Genomic DNA, 19,292 nt, shown 5'->3' on the forward strand with positions numbered 1-19,292 from the left:
TAGACCGTTTGTCCCTTTGAGCCTGCTCTGCCATTCAATAAGATCATGGCTGATCTGTGTTTCAAATTCCATCCTCCTTTTATGTTATTCATTCACGGGATGAGGGCATCGCTGGCTAGGCCAACATTTACTGCCCATCCCTAACTGCCTATAGAGCGAACCACATTGCTGTGGGTCTGGAGTCACAGCATTTCAACTCCCCCTCCCACTCCACCGAGGATATGCAGGTCATTGGACTCATCCACCGCCAAACCACAACAACGCGACGGTCGGAGGAGGAGCGTCTTATCTTCCGACTGGGAACCCTCCAACCACAGGGGATGAACTTGGACTTCACCAGTTTCTTCATCCCCCCCTCCCCCCACCTTGTCTCAGCCGAATTCCTCCAGCCCGGCACCGCCTTCCTGACCTGCAGTCTTCTTCTTGACCTCTCCGCCTCCATCCTACTCCGACCTATCACCCTCACCTTGACCTCTTTCCACCTATCACATTTCCAACGCCCCTCCTCCAAGTCCCTCCTCCCTACCTTTTATCTTCTCCTGCTGAACACTCTCTGCTCATTCCTGAAGAAGGGCCTGTGCCCGAAACGTCGAATCTCCTGTTCCCTGGATGCTGCCTGACCTGCTGTGCTGTTCCAGCAATAAAGTTTCAACTTTGATCTCCAGCATCTGCAGACCTCACTTTCTCCTCACATGGAGTACAGACTAGATAAGGATGGTATTTTCCTTCCCTCAAGGACATTAGTGAATGGCTATTGACCTCTGCTAACCTTAGATTCTTGTTAGGCAAGATAATCAATCTACTTTTGCCTTAAAACTATTTGATGCCACTTCCACCGCCTCTGGGGCAGAGATTTCCAAAGTTGCGCAACCCTCTGAGAGAAATAAAAGTCTCCTCATCTCTGTCCTCAAAAGGCAACCTTTCTTTTCTCATTTTCACCCAAATATGAAACCAACTATTCTCATCAGAAAGATCGACCTAAGAGACATCACTAATAGCTAATTTTGAAACAGAATCTGATACAGTTCAACCCAATCACCCCTCAGTCGTCTAAACCCCAGTGGGAACAAACCTAGCTTCACCAACCTTTCCCAATTAGACAACTCACTCATTCCAGGTATCACTCGAGTATGGCTCCTTTGAACTATTTCCAATGTATTTACATCCTTCCTTAAATAAGAAGATAACAACTACACATGGTATTCAAGATATGATCTCACCGATGACCCGATTACTGTTCCTTCTGTATGTATATTCCCAATTATGTATATGCTACAAAAAAAATGGAAGTGAGAAAAGATTACAGATTTCCCTTTTCAACTGAAGCAAATAGGACAGAGAAAGGATATTTCCAAGATCAAATGAGCCGATGCAAGACATCAGTTATCTGATTACTTCACAAGAAGAAGTGTTCGTACCTAGAAATGACCCGTATAAAAGGGGCATCATCTAATGTATATCTTTGCACAGAATGTGGGCAGTAAGATGGCTCAGTGGTTAACACTGCTGCCTCATAGCACCAGGGACCCAGGTGCAATTCCAGCCTTGGGCAACTGTCTGTGTGGAGTTTGCACATTCGTGGGTTTCCTCAGGGTGCTCCGGTTTCCTCCCACAATCCAAAGGTGTGCAGGTTAAGTGAATTGGCCATGCTAAATTGCCATACTAAGTGTTCAGGGATGTGTAGGTTAATTGCATTGGTCAGGGGTAAATGTAGAGTAATAGGGGAATGGGTCCGGGTAGGTCACTCTTTGGGGAGTCGGTGTGGACATGTTGAGCCAAAGGGCCCATTTCCATACTATAGAGAGTCTAATTTGTGATTATAAACATTCTGCACTGAAATGAGAACTATTTTACCAAATGACTCCACACACCCAGCAGCCTTGGAGTAACATGCCTTGCAACACATGAGCGCTAAATCCTTACATCAAAAAACTAGTTGATACAAGCAAAAGAAGTAAAGTCACTTTAAATAAAACAGTTATGCAGACTATTGGAGACAAAAGTGATTGTGAAAGTGAGGATCTGAAACCTGAATACAGGCTGAGGTAACTAGTTGTTGTCAGGAGCAACCACTTAACAGATGCTCTTAATAACATAGGTGGCAATAAAATGGCTTCTCGATGCCAATAACATGACAAAATGGCTTCTAGGCTGCAAATTGACAATTCTGCGAAAAGCTGAATCAAACAACTTTTAAGCTACTAACTGCTAATTCTGCTATAGCTGCATAATTGACTAAACACAGTCTGCTTCAATAGAGATTAGCAGACAATGCTCCCTTTACAGCATAGAAATAACTAGACTAGGTAAGACATTACTGGCCGTCCTAATTGACCTTTAAATGCAGGTGCAATGGCTTGGTTAGTGAGATAAGGATGGCCTGAGTGTTGGAAAACAAAGTTGATTCCCACGATATTTAATTGGACCAAGTAACTGTCAAATAAAGCAATATCGTATATTGATTGGTAATTGTCTGAATGTACAATGCGATCATAGCCTGTACCTTTCTTTAAGAAAAGTCTAAAAATGTCTTTGTTTTAAGCCATGTGTGCAGCTCCTCTGAGGAACACGGAAATGTATAACCTCTGTGCTTCTGGAAGATCTGTGCCTGGCCGTATGAAGAAATAAAGAGTGAAGTCTTAAAGAACCAGACCGATTGCGAGTGTTTATTGACCGATCGCGGAACCAAGAGACCCCTCCCCTGAGGGTCCAGATCTTCAAAAGTAGCACTGTAGTAAATTTGAATGCTTTTGTAGTTAGCTGTAATGGAATCACACTTGAGGGAAACGTTGTAAAGTAACTCAAAGTGGTTTCTACTGCTTTGAATGAGGTTTTAGATTTCCCCAAGTACGATCGGTTGCACCTATTTTATGTTTAGTGTTAGTTGATGTTACTAATCTTAGCTTTGACAATCAACAATTTGGTCTGGGCTTATTCCAGTAAATGTAGCTTTGCAGGTTGTGGTTTGTCAGTATTTTCAGCAGTGCAATCAAAGATGGGTGTGTCGACCTTCTCTAGCACGTTGTTTCACATATGCTCTGATGGCAAAATGACACAAGTTCAGGAACATATTCATTGCAGGTTTTATCACAAGTTCTCACCTCCAACCCCCTTGCAATGCAACCCGCACACCATCATCCTCAGTCATTCCCAATATTAGCCCTTCAATGCGTCTACCTTTACAATGCCTCAACTTCCCATACCAGATTGAAAGAGACAGACTCTGGGATAGTTTCAATTCAAGTGGGATGTCAAATTTTTAAAAATCACACAGTCCGTCTGCAATCCAACTGCTTCTGTTTTGTGTGGATGGGATGAGATCAGGCCCTGGGTGAGTGATTTCTCATGATGCTAATCACCTGGGTCCCATACCTTCAGTAGATTCTGTCTCAGGCAGCAGCAGCCCCTGCAATCAGTCAGAGAAAGGATTTCCCCAGATATGAGATGGATAGAAAACATGAGGAGCTGCTGCTCCAATCAGAGGTTCTCTCTTTCATACTTCTTGAATCTGGGGCGACACAGTGGCTCAGTGGTCAACACTGCTGCCTCACAACATCAGGGACCTGGGTTTGATTCCAGCCTCAGGTGACAGTCTGTGTGGAATTTGCACGTTCTCCCCATGTCTGGGTGGGTTTCTTTCCACAGCCCAAAGATGTGTAGGTTAGGTATTTGGCCATTCTAAATTTCCCATAGTGTCCAGGGATGTGCAGGCTAGGTGGAAAAATGCAATGGGAAATGCAGGGTTACAGGGATTGGGAGGGGAGATACTGGGTCTGAATGGGATGCCCTTTGGAGGTTAGGTGTGGAATCAAAGGGCTGAATCTCCTGCTTCCACACTGTAGGATTCTATTGGGCAAGGAGAAGGCTACAAAGGAAGAGAATATTTTTAAAGATGTCAACGATGGAATGCTGAACTAATCAGGAGCCAGGAAAACTTGAAATGACTGAGTTAATAAATTCCTTGAAAATGAATGTGGAATTTCTAGCTTAAGGGTGCATACGATCACACCACTACCTGGGAGAGATGTTGCAGGGGCTATTGTGATCAATGCTATCAACTGGTAAATTTAAATCTGGAATTGAGATTTGATGATGCAGGAAATAAGGTTGTAACTTTCTGGTTAATGTATTCCAGCTTTGTGCATGTGGATGCACATTATCTGGGGCCTGACCAATTTGTAGAAGATATGTTTAGAGTAATGGCTTTGTTCATGTCAAGGCTGCTGTCAGTTATTTTGAAAAGAAAACTTCTGTTGCCAACCTCTGCTTCTTGTCTTGTGCCAGTTTAAACACATTTCTTGGAAATTAATGCTTTACTTGTGTGTAGTAGCTTTAGGTTTAATGGAGGGTTGAGAATTAAGGATAGCGATGAATTCTTCAAATTCTGTTTCTGTGTGTTCCAAATGCCTGTCCTGTCATCTCAAATACAGAAGGCATTGTTACGGCATAGCTGCATCATCTAGTAATCGAATAGTGAGAATGAAAAATATGGTCCTTAAATCTAACAAGAACCCCTTGAAAATTGACAGTGTCCTTAAGAAAATCTGAAAAGACATAAAAACTAAGTATTTTTGCATAGGACCTAGCTGAAAGAAACAGAACTGGCAGCATAATATGAATGGCCAAGTTGTGTTGACAGAATGGACCTGTTCTGAAATTTGAGCTTTGACTGGGCTTTCTATATGGACTCATAGAGGACATAAGTGGAGAAGATTATGATTTTGAATTTGAGACAAGAGAAAAATATGAATGCTTTAGCAATAAGGAAGAGGATTAAAGAGAGGTTGAGCTGATATTAAGACAGACTCAAATTGGTATTCAAAAGGATAATTCATCAAATACTTGAAGGAAATTCAGGGAGTTGGTCAGCAGTGGTAGAACTGACTGGATTTCTTGTTGGAAGAACTGGGTACAGACTTGAAGGCTTCCCCTTGTGCTGCACATTTCTACTCTATGGACCCAAGGTGCATCACAAGGGCACTCACCAAAGCTGTTGAGAGTTTCAAGGGACAGGTTGAGCCTGTATGAGGGGTACCAGGATCTATGATTTCCCTCTCTTGATTCAGGCGGGAGGGAAAACAGCAAAACAACTTTGCCCCAGAAAGCAGGGTGTCCTGTTGAAGTAATATGTGCTGGATTTTCCAGACTGTGGGAAATCCTGGAGTTAAACCAAAGGTAACAGCTGCTGTGTGGGAAAGGTGATGGGCCAAATGGAGCAAGTGTCCTCCACTGCATCAGTGTTTTCTTTCCCCTAGATTCCCTACAGTGTGGAAACAGGCCCTTCGGCCCAACCAGTCCACACCGACCCGCCGAAGAGTAACCCACCCAGACCTATTTCCCTCTGACTAATGCACCTAATGCTATGGCCAATTCACCTGACCTGCACATCTTTGGGTTGTGGGAGGAAACCCACGCAAACACGGGAAGAATGTGCAAACTCCACACAACAGACCCCCAAGGCTGGAATCGAACCCAGGACCCTGGTGCTGTGAGGCGGCAGTGCAAACCACTGAGCCACTGTGCTGCCCCTGCTAGAAGTTCATCTTGGTCTTAAAAATCTCAGCAGTTCAGGCAGCATCCAAGGAGCAGTGAAATCGACGTTTCGGGCAAAAGCCCTTCATCAGGAATAAAGGCAGAGAGCCTGAAGCGTGGAGAGATAAGCCTCCTCTAGCTTATCTCTCCACGCTTCAGACTCTCTGCCTTTATTCCTGATGAAGGGCTTTTGCCCGAAACGTCGATTTCACTGCTCCTTGGATGCTGCCTGAACTGCTGTGTTCTTCCAGCACCACTGATCCAGAATCTGGTTTCCATTGTTTTTACCCCTTAAAAATCTCAATCCAATCATCGATAATGACTTAGGACCATGACATGATTTTGTGAGGGAAGTTTTGATAAAATTTCCTCCTTAAATCCTAAAGTGACCAGAACATTACTCCAGTGTCTGCGTCAGTCTTCCCAATCTAGCCCACCCCTGAATGTTTACAAAAAATTGAACTGAATTGGTATAGAATGTGATTTATGATTTCTTCCCTTGTTACTTTGTGACACAGTGGATGGGCTGGCTGCTTTGTGTCCTTTGGCAAGGGGTCTGTGTTCGGGAAATCAGCCTAGATGTTGGTGCTGAAATCTCTGGTACAACTTTGAATCAGTGGGCTTATCCACGAGGTGAAAGCTAGGAACTGGAGGTGTCAATGTTTAAGTGTGCTCCTTTGTTCCCGTTCACCAGCCTACTCAGGGTCAAGGTCACACAGGAGGTCACACGCTTTCTGTGAATAATCCATGAACCAGAGTGAAAGCTCAACCTTGCTAGTCTAATAGTCACTATCAGATCTGAGGTTTCTCTCCGGGTTGTCCTGTGAAGAGATGGTGCCTGTTCTGTGTTTGTGATATGTGACCTCTCGGTCACTGGTTTCACCTCACCCTCACTCAGGTCAGTTTACTGAAGTTAAACATGCCCAACTGAGTGGAAACGGTCCCACCCAAAAAAAACTGTGGCTTAACCCACATCAACAAAAGCATGCAGTTAACACTTGGTCGCAAACGGGTCAGTTTTCCACTTGCACTTGGGTTAAACAGCTTCACATCGATAACCACAGGTTTCCAGTAAATGATTCAGCAGGCTCATGAATGAATTTCTAGAACACATTAATGGGTGCTGATCATGGTCTGATCAAAAATGGCAAAAATAGAAACTTGAGTCGTCATCTATTGACTATTTGTTTCCAACTCCTGAATGGATCTTACGTCCATTACTATCTGATTGATTTTCTTCTGTTTAATTTGTTATTCATTTCTCATTTCCCTCCTGACCCACTGTCAGATAAATTTGCCCAATAGGTTAGAGATCACAAAGCACAGCTTGAAATGAAACTGACAAACAGTTTATTGCAAGTCATATCACTGGAAGAGAAATTGACTAGACTGACACAGAACTGGATTAGTGGTGCTGGAAGAGCACAGCAGTTCAGGTAGCATCCAAGAAGCAGCGAAATCGACGTTTCGGGCAAAAGCCCTTCATCAGGAATAAAGGCAGTGAGCCTGAAGCGTGGAGAGATAAGCTAGAGGAGGGTGGGGGTGGGGAGAAAGTAGCATAGAGTACAATAGGTGGATGGGGGAAGGGGATGAAGGTGATAGGTCAGGGAGGAGAGGGTGGAGTGGATAGGTGGAAAAGAAGATAGGCAGGTAGGACAGGTCCGGACAAGTCATGGGGACAGTGCTGAGCTGGAAGTTTGGAACTAGGGTGAGGTGGGGGAAGGGGAAATGAGGAAACTGTTGAAGTCCACATTCATGCCCTGGGGTTGAAGTGTTCCGAGGCGGAAGATGAGGCGTTCTTCCTCCAGGCGTCTGGTGGTGAGGGAGCGGCAGTGAAGGAGGCCCAGGACCTCCATGTCCTCGGCAGAGTGGGAGGGGGAGTTGAAATATTGGGCCACGGGGCGGTGTGGTTGATTGGTGCGGGTGTCCCAGAGATGTTCCCTAAAGCGCTCTGCTAGGAAGCGCCCAGTCTCCCCAATGTAGAGGAGACCACATCTGGAGCAATGGATACAATAAATGATATTAGTGGATGTGCAAGTAAAACTTTGATGGATGTGGAAGGCTCCTTTAGGGCCTTGGATAGAGGTGAGTCTGTACGGGTAGGTCAGATTTCTCTCCCCAGAGCTGAGGATGAGACCAGTTTTATAGTAATGCTGCACAATAAGGCTGATTAAGAAATGGGAAACTACAATGTATCTGGAAATGGAGTCATCTAGTTACAAGGATGCTAATTGGAATACAGTTATCAGATGAATGTCCTGCACCTTCAAACAGTGCAACATCCTGACAGTATTGATGGTTCCATTCCTCTTCACAGGTAGGTGGTAATGTCTCCTTTGAAGTGGTGAGGTGCTTCCATTGTCCTGTTCCTGGAGCATATCCTTATTGGTGCCTCTCTGTCTGACCTACTCTTTGTGTGGTTTTGGTATTGCTGGATTGTGAAACTGCCCTTGGGGCTTTGAGATATCTGTGGTGCTCTGTCGCTGTTAGCGAGCTTAAAGTGCATTATCTTGTCTGTGTGGGTTGTCTGATTTGGCTTGTGAGTCTGCTTTGGAATTCTGGGTATTTTTGGTACAGTTTTTGGCCAATTTTGCTTTTGTGGGGCTATCGTGGGTTAGCAGATCTTTTCCCACACCCACCATTTTGAGTTTTTAGGAGTCCCAATGTTTTGTCCTTTATGATTTTTTTCTTTTCCAATTTCATCAATATCTATATTTTTCTTTAACAGTGGCTCCTGGCAATGGCTGAGCGGATGTGTCTCTTTGAAATCATCATTTATAGTCACCAGTCAGATCAAGCAATGTGTGAAAATCTGGCACTATTCATCTGAGGCAGAAGGAGGTGTGGGGAACGTTGGCATTGTCGTTGCATTTTGCCTTGGAAAATCAGTGTTCTGGAATTGTAGCTCATGGTGCTCACTCTGATATCCAGTCAAGATCATCCTGACACACTATGTGATGCACTGGAAATCAAGCCCCAGTATTGCTGAAATTAACACAAATTGCAAAGGTTACGTCAAATCCTCCAAAGTCCCCATTTGACCTGACTGACAAACTCAGTTTAAAAGAAAATAGCAGGTTTCTGTACTTAACAAGAAAATCACTGTTTATAGTCATGATTTGGAGCTGCCGGTGGTGGACTGGGATGTACAAAGTTAAAAATCACACAACACCAGGTTATAGTCCAACAGGTTTAATTGGAAGCACACTAGCTTTCGGAGCGACAATCACCTGATGAAGGAGCGATGCTCCGAAAGCTAATGTGCTTCCAATTAAACCTGTTGGACTATAACCTGGTGTTGTGTGATTTTTAACTGTTTATGGTGGACAACTTGTCTTTAGTGGTGATTAAGGTATATGAATTACAAATATAGAGCTTTAAATCTTAAACCTCACCCCTTCTTACATTCCCCTCCATAAACAGACACACAAAGATAGACAAGATATGGATATTAAAGGTGGAAAAGGAGAAAAGATGATCAGGACAGCACAGTTCAGCAGTACCAGTCTAGATTACTGGATTCAATGAGTTACTTTCTTTCTCTTGCTTTCAATTCCTTTTTAGTTCTTTGCTGTTGACATAAGGTTGTTTACACAGCAATGCCGTCTTTCATTCAGTGATTAAGAATACGTCTTCTTTGACTTTGAAGGCATTTAGTTCCCTTCAGCTGGAGATTTGTAGAGACAGGTAAGTGGAAGGCAGCAAGCTATTACTGAAGAATTTCTATGACCTCCAAACAGGAGAGAGTGAGAAGGAGGCAGATTTTCTGACAGTTTTTCTCTTTAAGTGGTTCTCTACTGCACTGGCCCCAAACACCGTGATCACCTGGTCAGGAGCCAATTACAAACTCTTCCCCCTTGGCTTAGAATCCGTCAACACTGTGAGTCTGCTTTTTTCTCTGCTTGATCCAGGGGAAAGCAGTACTGTGTACAACTCACACTGTGTTCCATTAAGCATGATTTTTTTTAAAAAAGTGCAGCCATCTTTTTACACATTCTCCTTGATTTAATGCTGAGAATATCAAATTTGCACAACGTTCTGTGTACTCATCTCTGTTCTGAAAGGGTGACCCCTAATTTTAAAACCATGAGCCCAAGCTGATTCACAAGAGAAAACACAATTATATTTGGTACAGCCGACACCTCCCAGTACGTTTTTGCACTGCTGGTAAACTTTATAATGCCAATGCCCATTGTCCAAAACTAAAGGGAGTGGAAAGGTGTTGTCTTTACACCAGTTTTGTAAGAGTGTGAGTTTCATTGCTTTGGGTTGTGAGACTGAGCGAAAGGAGTTCCAATCCCCTGATCTCTCAATGAGCCTTCACGTGTTTGCAAGGCACTGTGGGAAGTGTGAGGCACCACTGATCCGCTCCATGTGCACTGGAGCCAGGCACATTGCACTGGGACTGATGGAAATAGGTATTAACTGTTCCTCTCTTTGTTTAGGTGGATCCTGGTGCAGCAGACAAAAAGCAACACAGGGGTAAGTTTAATCCAGGAGCAAAGATGTTTGTGAGTTCAGTGAGTCAGAGAGTAGATGGTCCTCATTTGGGATGGAGGGAAATTCCATTGGAGCAGCTTCCCCCAGAATGCACATTCTTAATTGAATCAGGATGTTGAGTATTATCTAGTTAACCAGTCATCAGACCAGACCCAGGCCCATTTCCATTCACACTTATTTATCTGCCTCATTGGGTTGTCTCTGTCTTTATTTGAAACCCCCTCTCTTCCGGCTTTATCTTAGTTATTCTCCTCAAACTCACTCATCGCTGCATTTAAACTTAAGAGAGCACTAGCAGATAACTCAGGAGATTGCTAAAGATAAAAAGGCAGAGTTCATAATATTCAGAACACCGTGGATAAATTGTTACCACAGATAGAAATGCGTGTGTCAGAGATAATTGACATGACAGAGAGATGGTTGCAAGGTGGGCAGGGCTGGGCCCTCGATTTGGGGCAATATTTGACATTCAAAAAGACAGGAGGCTAAGAAAAGGTGGTGGGGCAAGTCTCTTAATTAAGCATGTAATTGTTATTGTAATAAGAATGAACCTTAGTTTGCATCCAATTCCATTCTTACTTCATTCTTACTCTCTATTTAACTCCCTCAATATCAGGAAATATTCCTCAGTAGCAGCCCTGAACCCCAGCATTTACTTTGGTTGTATCTGTGGGCCTTTGGCCTGCATCACTTTCAGACTTATAAACATATGAATAAAGAAATTAGAAGCAAAACTAGGCTGTTCAGTCCTTCGGGCCTACCCCATACAACAAGAGCACAGCCAATTTGTTTGTTTTTTGAATTCCACATTTCCACCTTCCTCTGATAACCCTTGATTCCACTCCTAAACGAACCTATCAACATCCACCTCAAAAATATTATATGACCACACTTCCATCGCCTTTGAATGCTAAGGATTCCAAATTTGTGCAACCCTCTGAGAGAGAGAAAATAATGTCCCCAACTCTTCTGAAAGAGTGACCCCTAATGTTAAAACCATGAGCCCTGACTCTGTACTGATATAGAAGAGAAAACATGCTTTCCATGTCAATTGCTGATTTATTCATTTATATTTAGTACAGCCAACACCTCCCAATGTGCTTTTGCACGCCAATAAACCTTACAATGTTGATAAAACCCCTACAGTCTCTTCAGGAAAATTCCTTCACCAAATTCCACACTTGGCTCACTTCTGCAGTATCCCTCCTTCCCCTGTGCATCCAATTCCCACTCTGAACCAAACTCCCAATATGCTCACTCAATCATTGTCTCACTCAGGAGAAATCTCAGTGATGCGTTAGTTCATGAATAGGGATCAAGACTCTGATCATCCTCCATGGCCCTTTGACAAGCTCTCTCTACAACTGCCTGAGAGTATGGCAATGTTCAGACATTCAGACAAAGCACTTTGTCCTCAGCTTTTACGAGCAGTGTCTTTTTTTTTATCAGGGTTGGCCCCCAATCGCACGAGGAAGAATATGAGGAAGCTGACACCCTATGCCCACCTCACCATGAAGAAACCGATCAAAGCTCCTTCTGGTAAGTTCCATCCTGCATTCCTGAGGAAGATTCCATCCTTCTGATGCGAGCTGAACCAGGAATTGTCACGCGCCTCCCTTCCAAAGCCACACCAGGAGTTACTTCATGTTTCCTACAAAGAATCCTGCAAAGCTCTTCAAGCTGCTGTCTTACCATTCCGTTGCACCCAGAGTGAGAAAGGCCCAGGGCCTGTGATTCATCAGCTGCATCCATCACACACTTCTCCCACCCCCAATCAATCTCTTCCATCTGCAATATTTCCACAAGGAATTGCTCAAAAGGGGCAAAAGGGCACAAAACATTTCTAACATTTGCAACAATCCTTCTCTATGATTGCTTGAGGAAGTGTGGATTTCTGGAGACTCCAGGGAATCCCTGGAGAATTGGCAACCCCAAAGCCCTCCCTGACCCTATTGACAACCCCAAAGCCCTCCCTGACCCTATTGACAACCCCAAAGCCCTCCCTGACCCTATTGCTAATTTGCTCAGCTTCCAACCTGACTTTCACACAACGGAAAGGTATCAGATGGAAACTGCAGCTGGGAAATGTAATCATTTTGGATCAGTTATTCCTTGGTACGGATACTATTTTGGGTATGGGTGGCATCTCTGTTATTTGCATATACACTTCTCGGTTGCAGACAGTCCAGAGGCCACCGCGTTAAGGACATTAATATGGATGCCACTTTGTTGAGGGCTGTCAAATAGATGCCATTTTGAAAAGATGCTTTCGCTTTTGTGAAAATGTTTGTATGAACACCTTTATGGTGAAGACATTGGCATGATGGTTAGGGGGCATTAGTGTGGGTATGTTTGGTGCAGTAAGTGTATTAGTAAGGTTATATCGCACTGAATCCAGGGGTAGCTAGCCAATTGGATACAAAATAGGCTTGAAGATAGGAGACAGAGGGTGGTGGTAGAGAGTTATTTTTCAGACTGGAGACCTGTGACCAGCAGTGTGCCACAAGGATCAGTGCTGGGTCCACAGTTTTTTGTCATTTATATAAATGATTTGGATGTTAATATAGGAAGCCTAGTTCGTAAGTTTGGAAATAAAACCAAAATAGGCAATGTAGTGGTCAGTGAAGAAGGTATCCCAGAGGTCAATGGGATCTTGATCAGATGGGCCAATGGGCCAAGGAGTGGCAGACTGAGTTTAATTTCAATACATGTGAGGTGTTACATTTTGGTAAGGTAAACTAGGGCACGGCATATACAGTTAATGGTATGGTCTTGGAGGGTGTTGTCAAACAAAGAGACCTGGCATTGTAGGTGTATAGTTCCTTGAAAATGAAGTTGTGGGTAGACAGTGTGGTGAAGGAGGCATTTGGCAAGCTTGCCTTCATTAGTCAGAACATTATAGAACATAGAACATTACAGTGCAGTACAGGCCCTACGGCCCTCAATGTTGCGCCGACCTGTGAAACTAACCTGAAGCCCATCTAACCTACACTATTCCATTCTCATCCATATGTCAATCCAATGACCATTTAAATGCCCTTAAAGTTGGCGAGTCTACTGTTGCAGGCAGGGCTTTCCACGCCCCTACTACTCTGAGTTAAAAAACTACCTCTAACATCTGTCCTATATATATCACCCCTCAATTTAAAGCTATGTCCCCTCATGCTAGCCATCGCCATTCGAGGAAAAAGGCTCTCACATCAACCCGATCTAACCCTCTGATTATCTTATATGTCTCAATTAAGTCACCTCTCAACCATCTTCTCTATAATGAAAACAGCCTCAAAGTCCCTCCGGCTTTCCTCATATGACGTTCCCTCTACACCAGGGAACATCCCAGTAAGTCACCTCTGAATCCTTTCCAAAGCTTCCACATCCTTCCTATAATGCGGTGACCAGAACTGTAAGCAATACTCCAAGTGCAGCTGCACCAGACTTTTGTACAGCTGCAGCATGACCTCATAGCCCCAAAACTCAATCCCTCTACCAAGAAAAGCTAACATACCGTATGCCTTCTTAACAGCCCTATCAACCTGGGTGGCAACTCAGGGATCTATATACGTGAACACTGAGATCCTCTGTTCATCTACACTACCAAGAATCTTACCATTAGCCCAGTACTCTTTATTCCTGTTGCTCCTTCCAAAGTGAATCAACTCTCATGTTTCCACATTAAACTACATTAGCCACCTCTCAGCCCAGCTCTGCAGCTTATCTATGTCCCTCTGTAACCTACAACATCCTTCATCACTATCCACAACTCCACCGACCTTAGTGTCATCTGCAAATTTACCAACCCATCCTTCTGACCCCTCATTCAGGTCATTTATAAAAATGACAAACAGCAGTGACCCCAAAACAGATCCTTGCAATACCCCACTAGTAACTGAACTCCAGGATGAACATTTCCCATCAACCACCACCCTCTGTCTTCTTTCAGCTTGCTAATTGCTCATCTAAACCACTAAATCACCCTCAATCCCATGCCTCCATATTTTGTGCAATATCCTACTGTGAGGAACCTTATAAATTGCCTTACCGAAGTCCATGTACCATTTTACCCTCATCTATCTGTTTGGTCGCCTTCTCAAAGGGCTCAATAAGGTTTGTGAGGCATGACCTACCCTTCACAAAACCGTGCTGACTATCCCTAATCAACTTATCCCTTTCTAGATGATTATAAATCCTCTCTCTTATAATCCATTCCAACACTTTACCCACAACCGAAGTAAGACTCACTAGTCTATAATTTCCAGGGTTGTCTCTACTCCCCTTCTTGAACACGAGAACAATGTTTACTATCCTCCAGTCTTCTGGCACTATTCCTGTTGACAATGATGACATAAAGATCAATGCCAAAGGCTCGGCAATCTCCTCCCTTGCTTCCCAGAGAATCCTAAGGTAAATCCTATCCGGCCCAGGGGACCTATCTATTTTTACACTTTCTAGAATTGCTGACACCTCCTCCTTGTGAACCTCAATCCCATCTAGTCTAGGAGCCTGTATTACCCTCGACAATATCGTCATTTTCCAGTGTGAATACTGACGAAAAATATTTATTTAGCGCTTCCCCTATCTCCTCTGACTGCATACACAACTTCCCACTACTTTCCTTGATTGGCCCTAATCTTACTCTAGTCATTCTTTTATTCCTGATATGCTTATAGAAAGCCTTAGGGATTCCCTTGATCCTATCTGCCAACAACTTCTCATGTTCCCTCCTGGCTTGGCTTAGCTCTCTCGTTAAGTCTTTCCCTGTGAACTTGTAACTCTCACTCGCCCTAACTGAGACTTTACATCTCATCCGAACATAAGCTTCCTTCTTCCTCTTGACAAGAGATTCAACTTTTTAAGTAAACCGCGGCTCCCTTGCTCCAACTACTTCCTCCATGCCTGACAGGTACAGGTAGGCAACCCTTTATCTGAAATCCCAAAATCCAGAAAGCTCCAAAGTCCGAAGGTTCTTTTGTGAAGTTTTTTTTTATCATTCACAAGGTTGTTTGGCATGCAAACAGTTAACACAAGTTGGCACCCACTCGATGCGTGTCACTTAGATGTGACATGAGCTGGGGTTCTTGACCCAGCACTGGCGGGCCTCAATTCTGTCTCAAGTACCATTTTACTCAGTGAGTCTGCTCCTCAAGTAAGGTTTTTTAAAATTTCCCCATCAAACTTTCACTTATTCTGAAATTTGAGAAGTTCTGAATTCTGAAGACCAGCTGGCCCTGAGCATTTTGGATACATACGTTTCAAGGACACATAGTAGCTGATCCTTGAAAATGCTCCACATTTCAACTGTGTCTATCCCCTGCAGTTTCCTTTCCCATCCTACGCATCCTAAAACTTGCCTAATCGCATCGTAATTGCCTTTCCCCCAACTCTTGCCCTGCGGTATATACCTACCCTTTTCCATCGCTAAAGTAAACAAAAAAAGAGTTGTGGTCACTATCACCATTGAGTATAGAAGTTGGAACATCATGACACTGGGGAGGCCATTTTAGAATACTGCACCCTTATGTAGGCCAACAAGGGGCGAAGCCACATTAGATTTGGTACTGGGTAATGAGCCCGGCCAGGTGTTAGACTTGGAAGTACGTGAGCACTTTGGTGATAGCGATCACAATTCTGGTATGTTTAATTTAGTGATAGAAAGGGATAGGTGTATACCACTGGGCAAGAGTTACAGCTGGGGGAAAGGCAATTATGATGTGATTAGGCAAGTTTTAAGAAGCATAGGGTGGGGAAGGAAACTGCAGAGGATGGGCACATTAGAAATGTGTAGCTTATTCGAGGAAAAGCTCCTGAGTGTCCTAGATAAGTATGTACCTGTCAGGCAGGGAGGAAGCTGTAGAGTGCAGGAGCTATGGTTTACGAAGGAAGTGGAATATCTGGTCAGGAGGAAGAAGAACGCTTATGTTAGGATGAGATGTGAAGGCTCAGTTAGGGCACTTGAGGGTTACAAGGTAGCCAGGATAGACCTAAAGAGAGAGCTCAGAAGAGCCAGGAGGAGACATGTGACGTTGTTGGCGGATAGGATCAGGGAAAACCCTAAGGCTTTCTATAGGTATTTAAGGAATAAAAGAATGACGAGAGTAAGATTAGGGCCAATCAAGGATAGTAGTGGGAAGTTGTTTGTGGAGTCAGAGGAGATAGGGGAAGCACTAAATGAATATTTTTCGACAGTATTCACTCTAGAAAACGACAATGTTGTCGAGGAGATTATTGACATACAGGCCGCTAGACTGGGGGTGGGATTGAGGTTCACAAGGAAGAGGTATTAGAAATCCTGCAGTGTGTGAAAATAGATAAGTCCCCTGGGCCGGATGGGATTTATCCTAGGATCCTCTGGGAAGCCAGGGAGGAAATAGCCGAGCCTTTGGCATTGATCTTTAAATCGTCATTGCCTACAGGAATAATGCCAGAAGACTGGAGGATAGCAAATGTGGTTCCCCTGTTCAAGAAGGGGAGTACAGACAATCCTGGTAATTATAGACCAGTGAGCCTTACTTCAGTTGTTGGTAAAGTGTTGGAAAAGGTTATAAGAGATAGGATTTATAATCATCCAGAAAAGAATAATTTGATTAGGGATAGTCAGCACGGTTTTGTGAAGGGTAGGTCGTGCCTCACAAACCTTATTGAGTTCTTTGAGAAGGTGACCAAACAGGTAGATGAGTGTAAACCGGTTAATGTGATGTATATGGATTTCAGCAAGGCGTTCGATAAGGTTCCCCACAGTAGGCTATTGTACAAAATGCGGAGGAATGGGATTATGGGAGATATAGCAGTTTGGATCAGTTGGCTTGCTGAAAGAAGACAGAGGGTGGTGGTTGATGGGAAATGTTCATCCTGGAGTCCAGTTACTAGTGGTGTACCGCAAGGGTCGGTGTTGGGTCCACTGCATTTTGTCATTTTTATAAACGACCTGAATGAGGGCGTAGAAGGGTGGGTTAGTAAATTCACAGACGACACTAAGGTCAGTGGAGTTGTGGATAGTGATGAAGGATGTTGTAGGTTACAGAGGGACATAGGTAAGCTGCAGAGCTGTGCTGAAAGGTGGCAAATGTAGTTTAATGCGGAAACACGAGAGTTGATTCACTTTGGAAGGAGCAACAGGAATAAAGAGTACTGGGCTAATGGTAAGATTCTTGGTAGTGTAGATGAGCAGAGAGATCTCAATGTCCAGGTACACAGATCCTTGAAAGTTGCCACCCAGGTTGACAGGGTTGTTAAGAAGGCATACAGTGTTTTAGCTTTTATTAATACAGGGATCGAGTTCCGGAACCAGGAGGTTATGCTACAGCTGTACAAAACTCTGGTGCGGCCACACTTGGAGTATCGTGTACAGTTCTGGTCACCGCATTATAAGAAGGATGTGGAAGCTTTGGAAAGGGTGCAGAGGAGATTTACTCGGATGTTGCCTGGTATGGAGGGGAAGTCTTACGAGGAAAGGCTGAGGGACTTGAGGCTTTTTTTGTTGGAGAGAAGAAGGTTGAGAGGTGACTTAATACAGACATATAAGATAATCAGAGGGTTAGATAGGGTGGACAGGGAGAGCCTTTTTCCAAGTATGGTGACGGCAAGCACGAGGGGGCATAGCTTTAAATTGAGGGGTGATAGATATAGGACAGATGTCAGAGGTAGTTTCTTTACTCAGAGAGTAGTAAGGGTATGGAATGCTTTGCCTGCAATGGTAGCAGATTCACCAACTTTAAGTACACTTAAGTCGTCATTGGACAAGCATATGGACGTACATGGAATAGTGTAGGTTAGATGGGCTTCAGATTGGTATGACTGGTCGGCGCAACATCGAGAGCCGAAGGGCCTGTACTGCGCCATAATGTTCTATGTTCTATGGGAAGTGTTATGGACCAGGCCAGACCTCCTCAACACATTTCTAAAAGGTAGCCCAGACCCAAACTTTGTTCGTAGTTTTAGGCAGATGTAACATGGATATTCCAGGACTGATGCAACTGGTCAGACCACTCAATTTCAAACAAAACAGAATTTATTTGCAGACTACCAAATGAAACATGAACAAAAAAGAATGGAATATAGAATAACTTAACCTATCTGACAACCCAACCAACTCTATTGTAACTCAACAATGCTGTTCCAATTTCCTACATCATCCCCATAAACACACCCCTTGGCAACAAAGGTAAATTCAAACCCAGGTTCTTACAGGAGAGATGTCAGAGAGAGAGAGAGAGGGAGGGAGGGAGAGGGAGGGAGAGAGAGAGGATTAGCTGGGATTATTGCTGAAATATGGGTTTAGAAAAGATTTACAAGGATGTTGCCATGAATGGATGGTTTGACTTATAGGGAGAGGGGGTTTACTAACCACGAGTTGTTTTCCCTGTAGCTTCAGATGCTGATGGGTGACCTTGTCGAGGTTTATAAAATCATGAGGGGTATGGATAGGGTGAACAGACAAGGTCTTCTTCCGAGGGTAGGAGAGGGCATTGGTTTAAGATGAGATGGGGATAAATTTAAAAAGGACCTGAGAGGTAACATTTTCATGCAGAGGGCAGTGTGAGTATGGAACGAGCTGCCAGAGGAAGTGTTGGAGGCTGGTGCAATAGCAACATTTAGAAGACATCTGTAGGCATATTTGAACAGGAAGAGTTTAGAGGGATATGGTCCAAATGCTGGCAAATGGGATGAGGTCAGGTTGGGATGTCTAGTCAGCGTGGACAAGTTGGGCAGAAGGGTCTGTTTCTGAGTTGTGTGACTCTGTGATTCCATGACTGTAGGTGTATTCAGAGAAGAAAGGGTCTGATAACATGTGTCACTGCTAGCATTCACACTTCTCTCATTTATTGTGAGACAAATCAGATACAAAATAGAAGTCAAGGCTGTGGAGAAAATAGGAGAAACAGCGGTTGGGAAACAATAGGAAGCAATTCCGCGGGGCAGAATTAATCTGCATTCAGAGAGGCAGGGATTAATCAGGAATAGGCAGCATGGTTTTGTTCAGGGGAGGTCATGTCTGACCAACTTGATTGAAGAGGTAACCCAGGTAGGGAGATGAAGGTGATGCTTTCGATGGAATTTACTTTGACCTCCCATGTGGGAGACTGTTAGCAAAGGTAAGAGTCCATGGGATCCAGGGAAGGATGACACATCATTTGAGTGGCAGGTAGCATAGGGTGATGGTTGAGGAGTGTTTTTGTGTCTGGAAATCTGTGTCCAGTGGGGCCCTTGCTGTTTGTGGTTTGTATAAATGACTTAGACTTGAATGTGATTCAATCAGTGAGTTC

At 43.9% G+C, this 19,292-nt stretch overlaps 1 protein-coding gene across 1 annotated transcript in view; it reads left to right on the forward strand.

The window, feature by feature from the left end:
• The window catches only part of tnfsf11 (TNF superfamily member 11), an 85,171-nt gene that overhangs the window by 54,783 nt on the left and 11,096 nt on the right, over positions 1-19,292 (forward strand). Inside the window, exons 3-4 of the mRNA XM_043694426.2 lie at positions 9,978-10,014; positions 11,482-11,571. Coding sequence (XP_043550361.1) covers positions 9,978-10,014; positions 11,482-11,571 — 127 coding nt within the window. The remainder of the gene's footprint in view (positions 1-9,977; positions 10,015-11,481; positions 11,572-19,292) is intronic.

Source organism: Chiloscyllium plagiosum, unplaced genomic scaffold (genome assembly GCF_037043375.1).
Source record: "Chiloscyllium plagiosum isolate Xiang-an unplaced genomic scaffold, Cpla_swu_hap1 HiC_scaffold_12, whole genome shotgun sequence".
NCBI classification, from domain to species: domain Eukaryota; kingdom Metazoa; phylum Chordata; class Chondrichthyes; order Orectolobiformes; family Hemiscylliidae; genus Chiloscyllium; species Chiloscyllium plagiosum.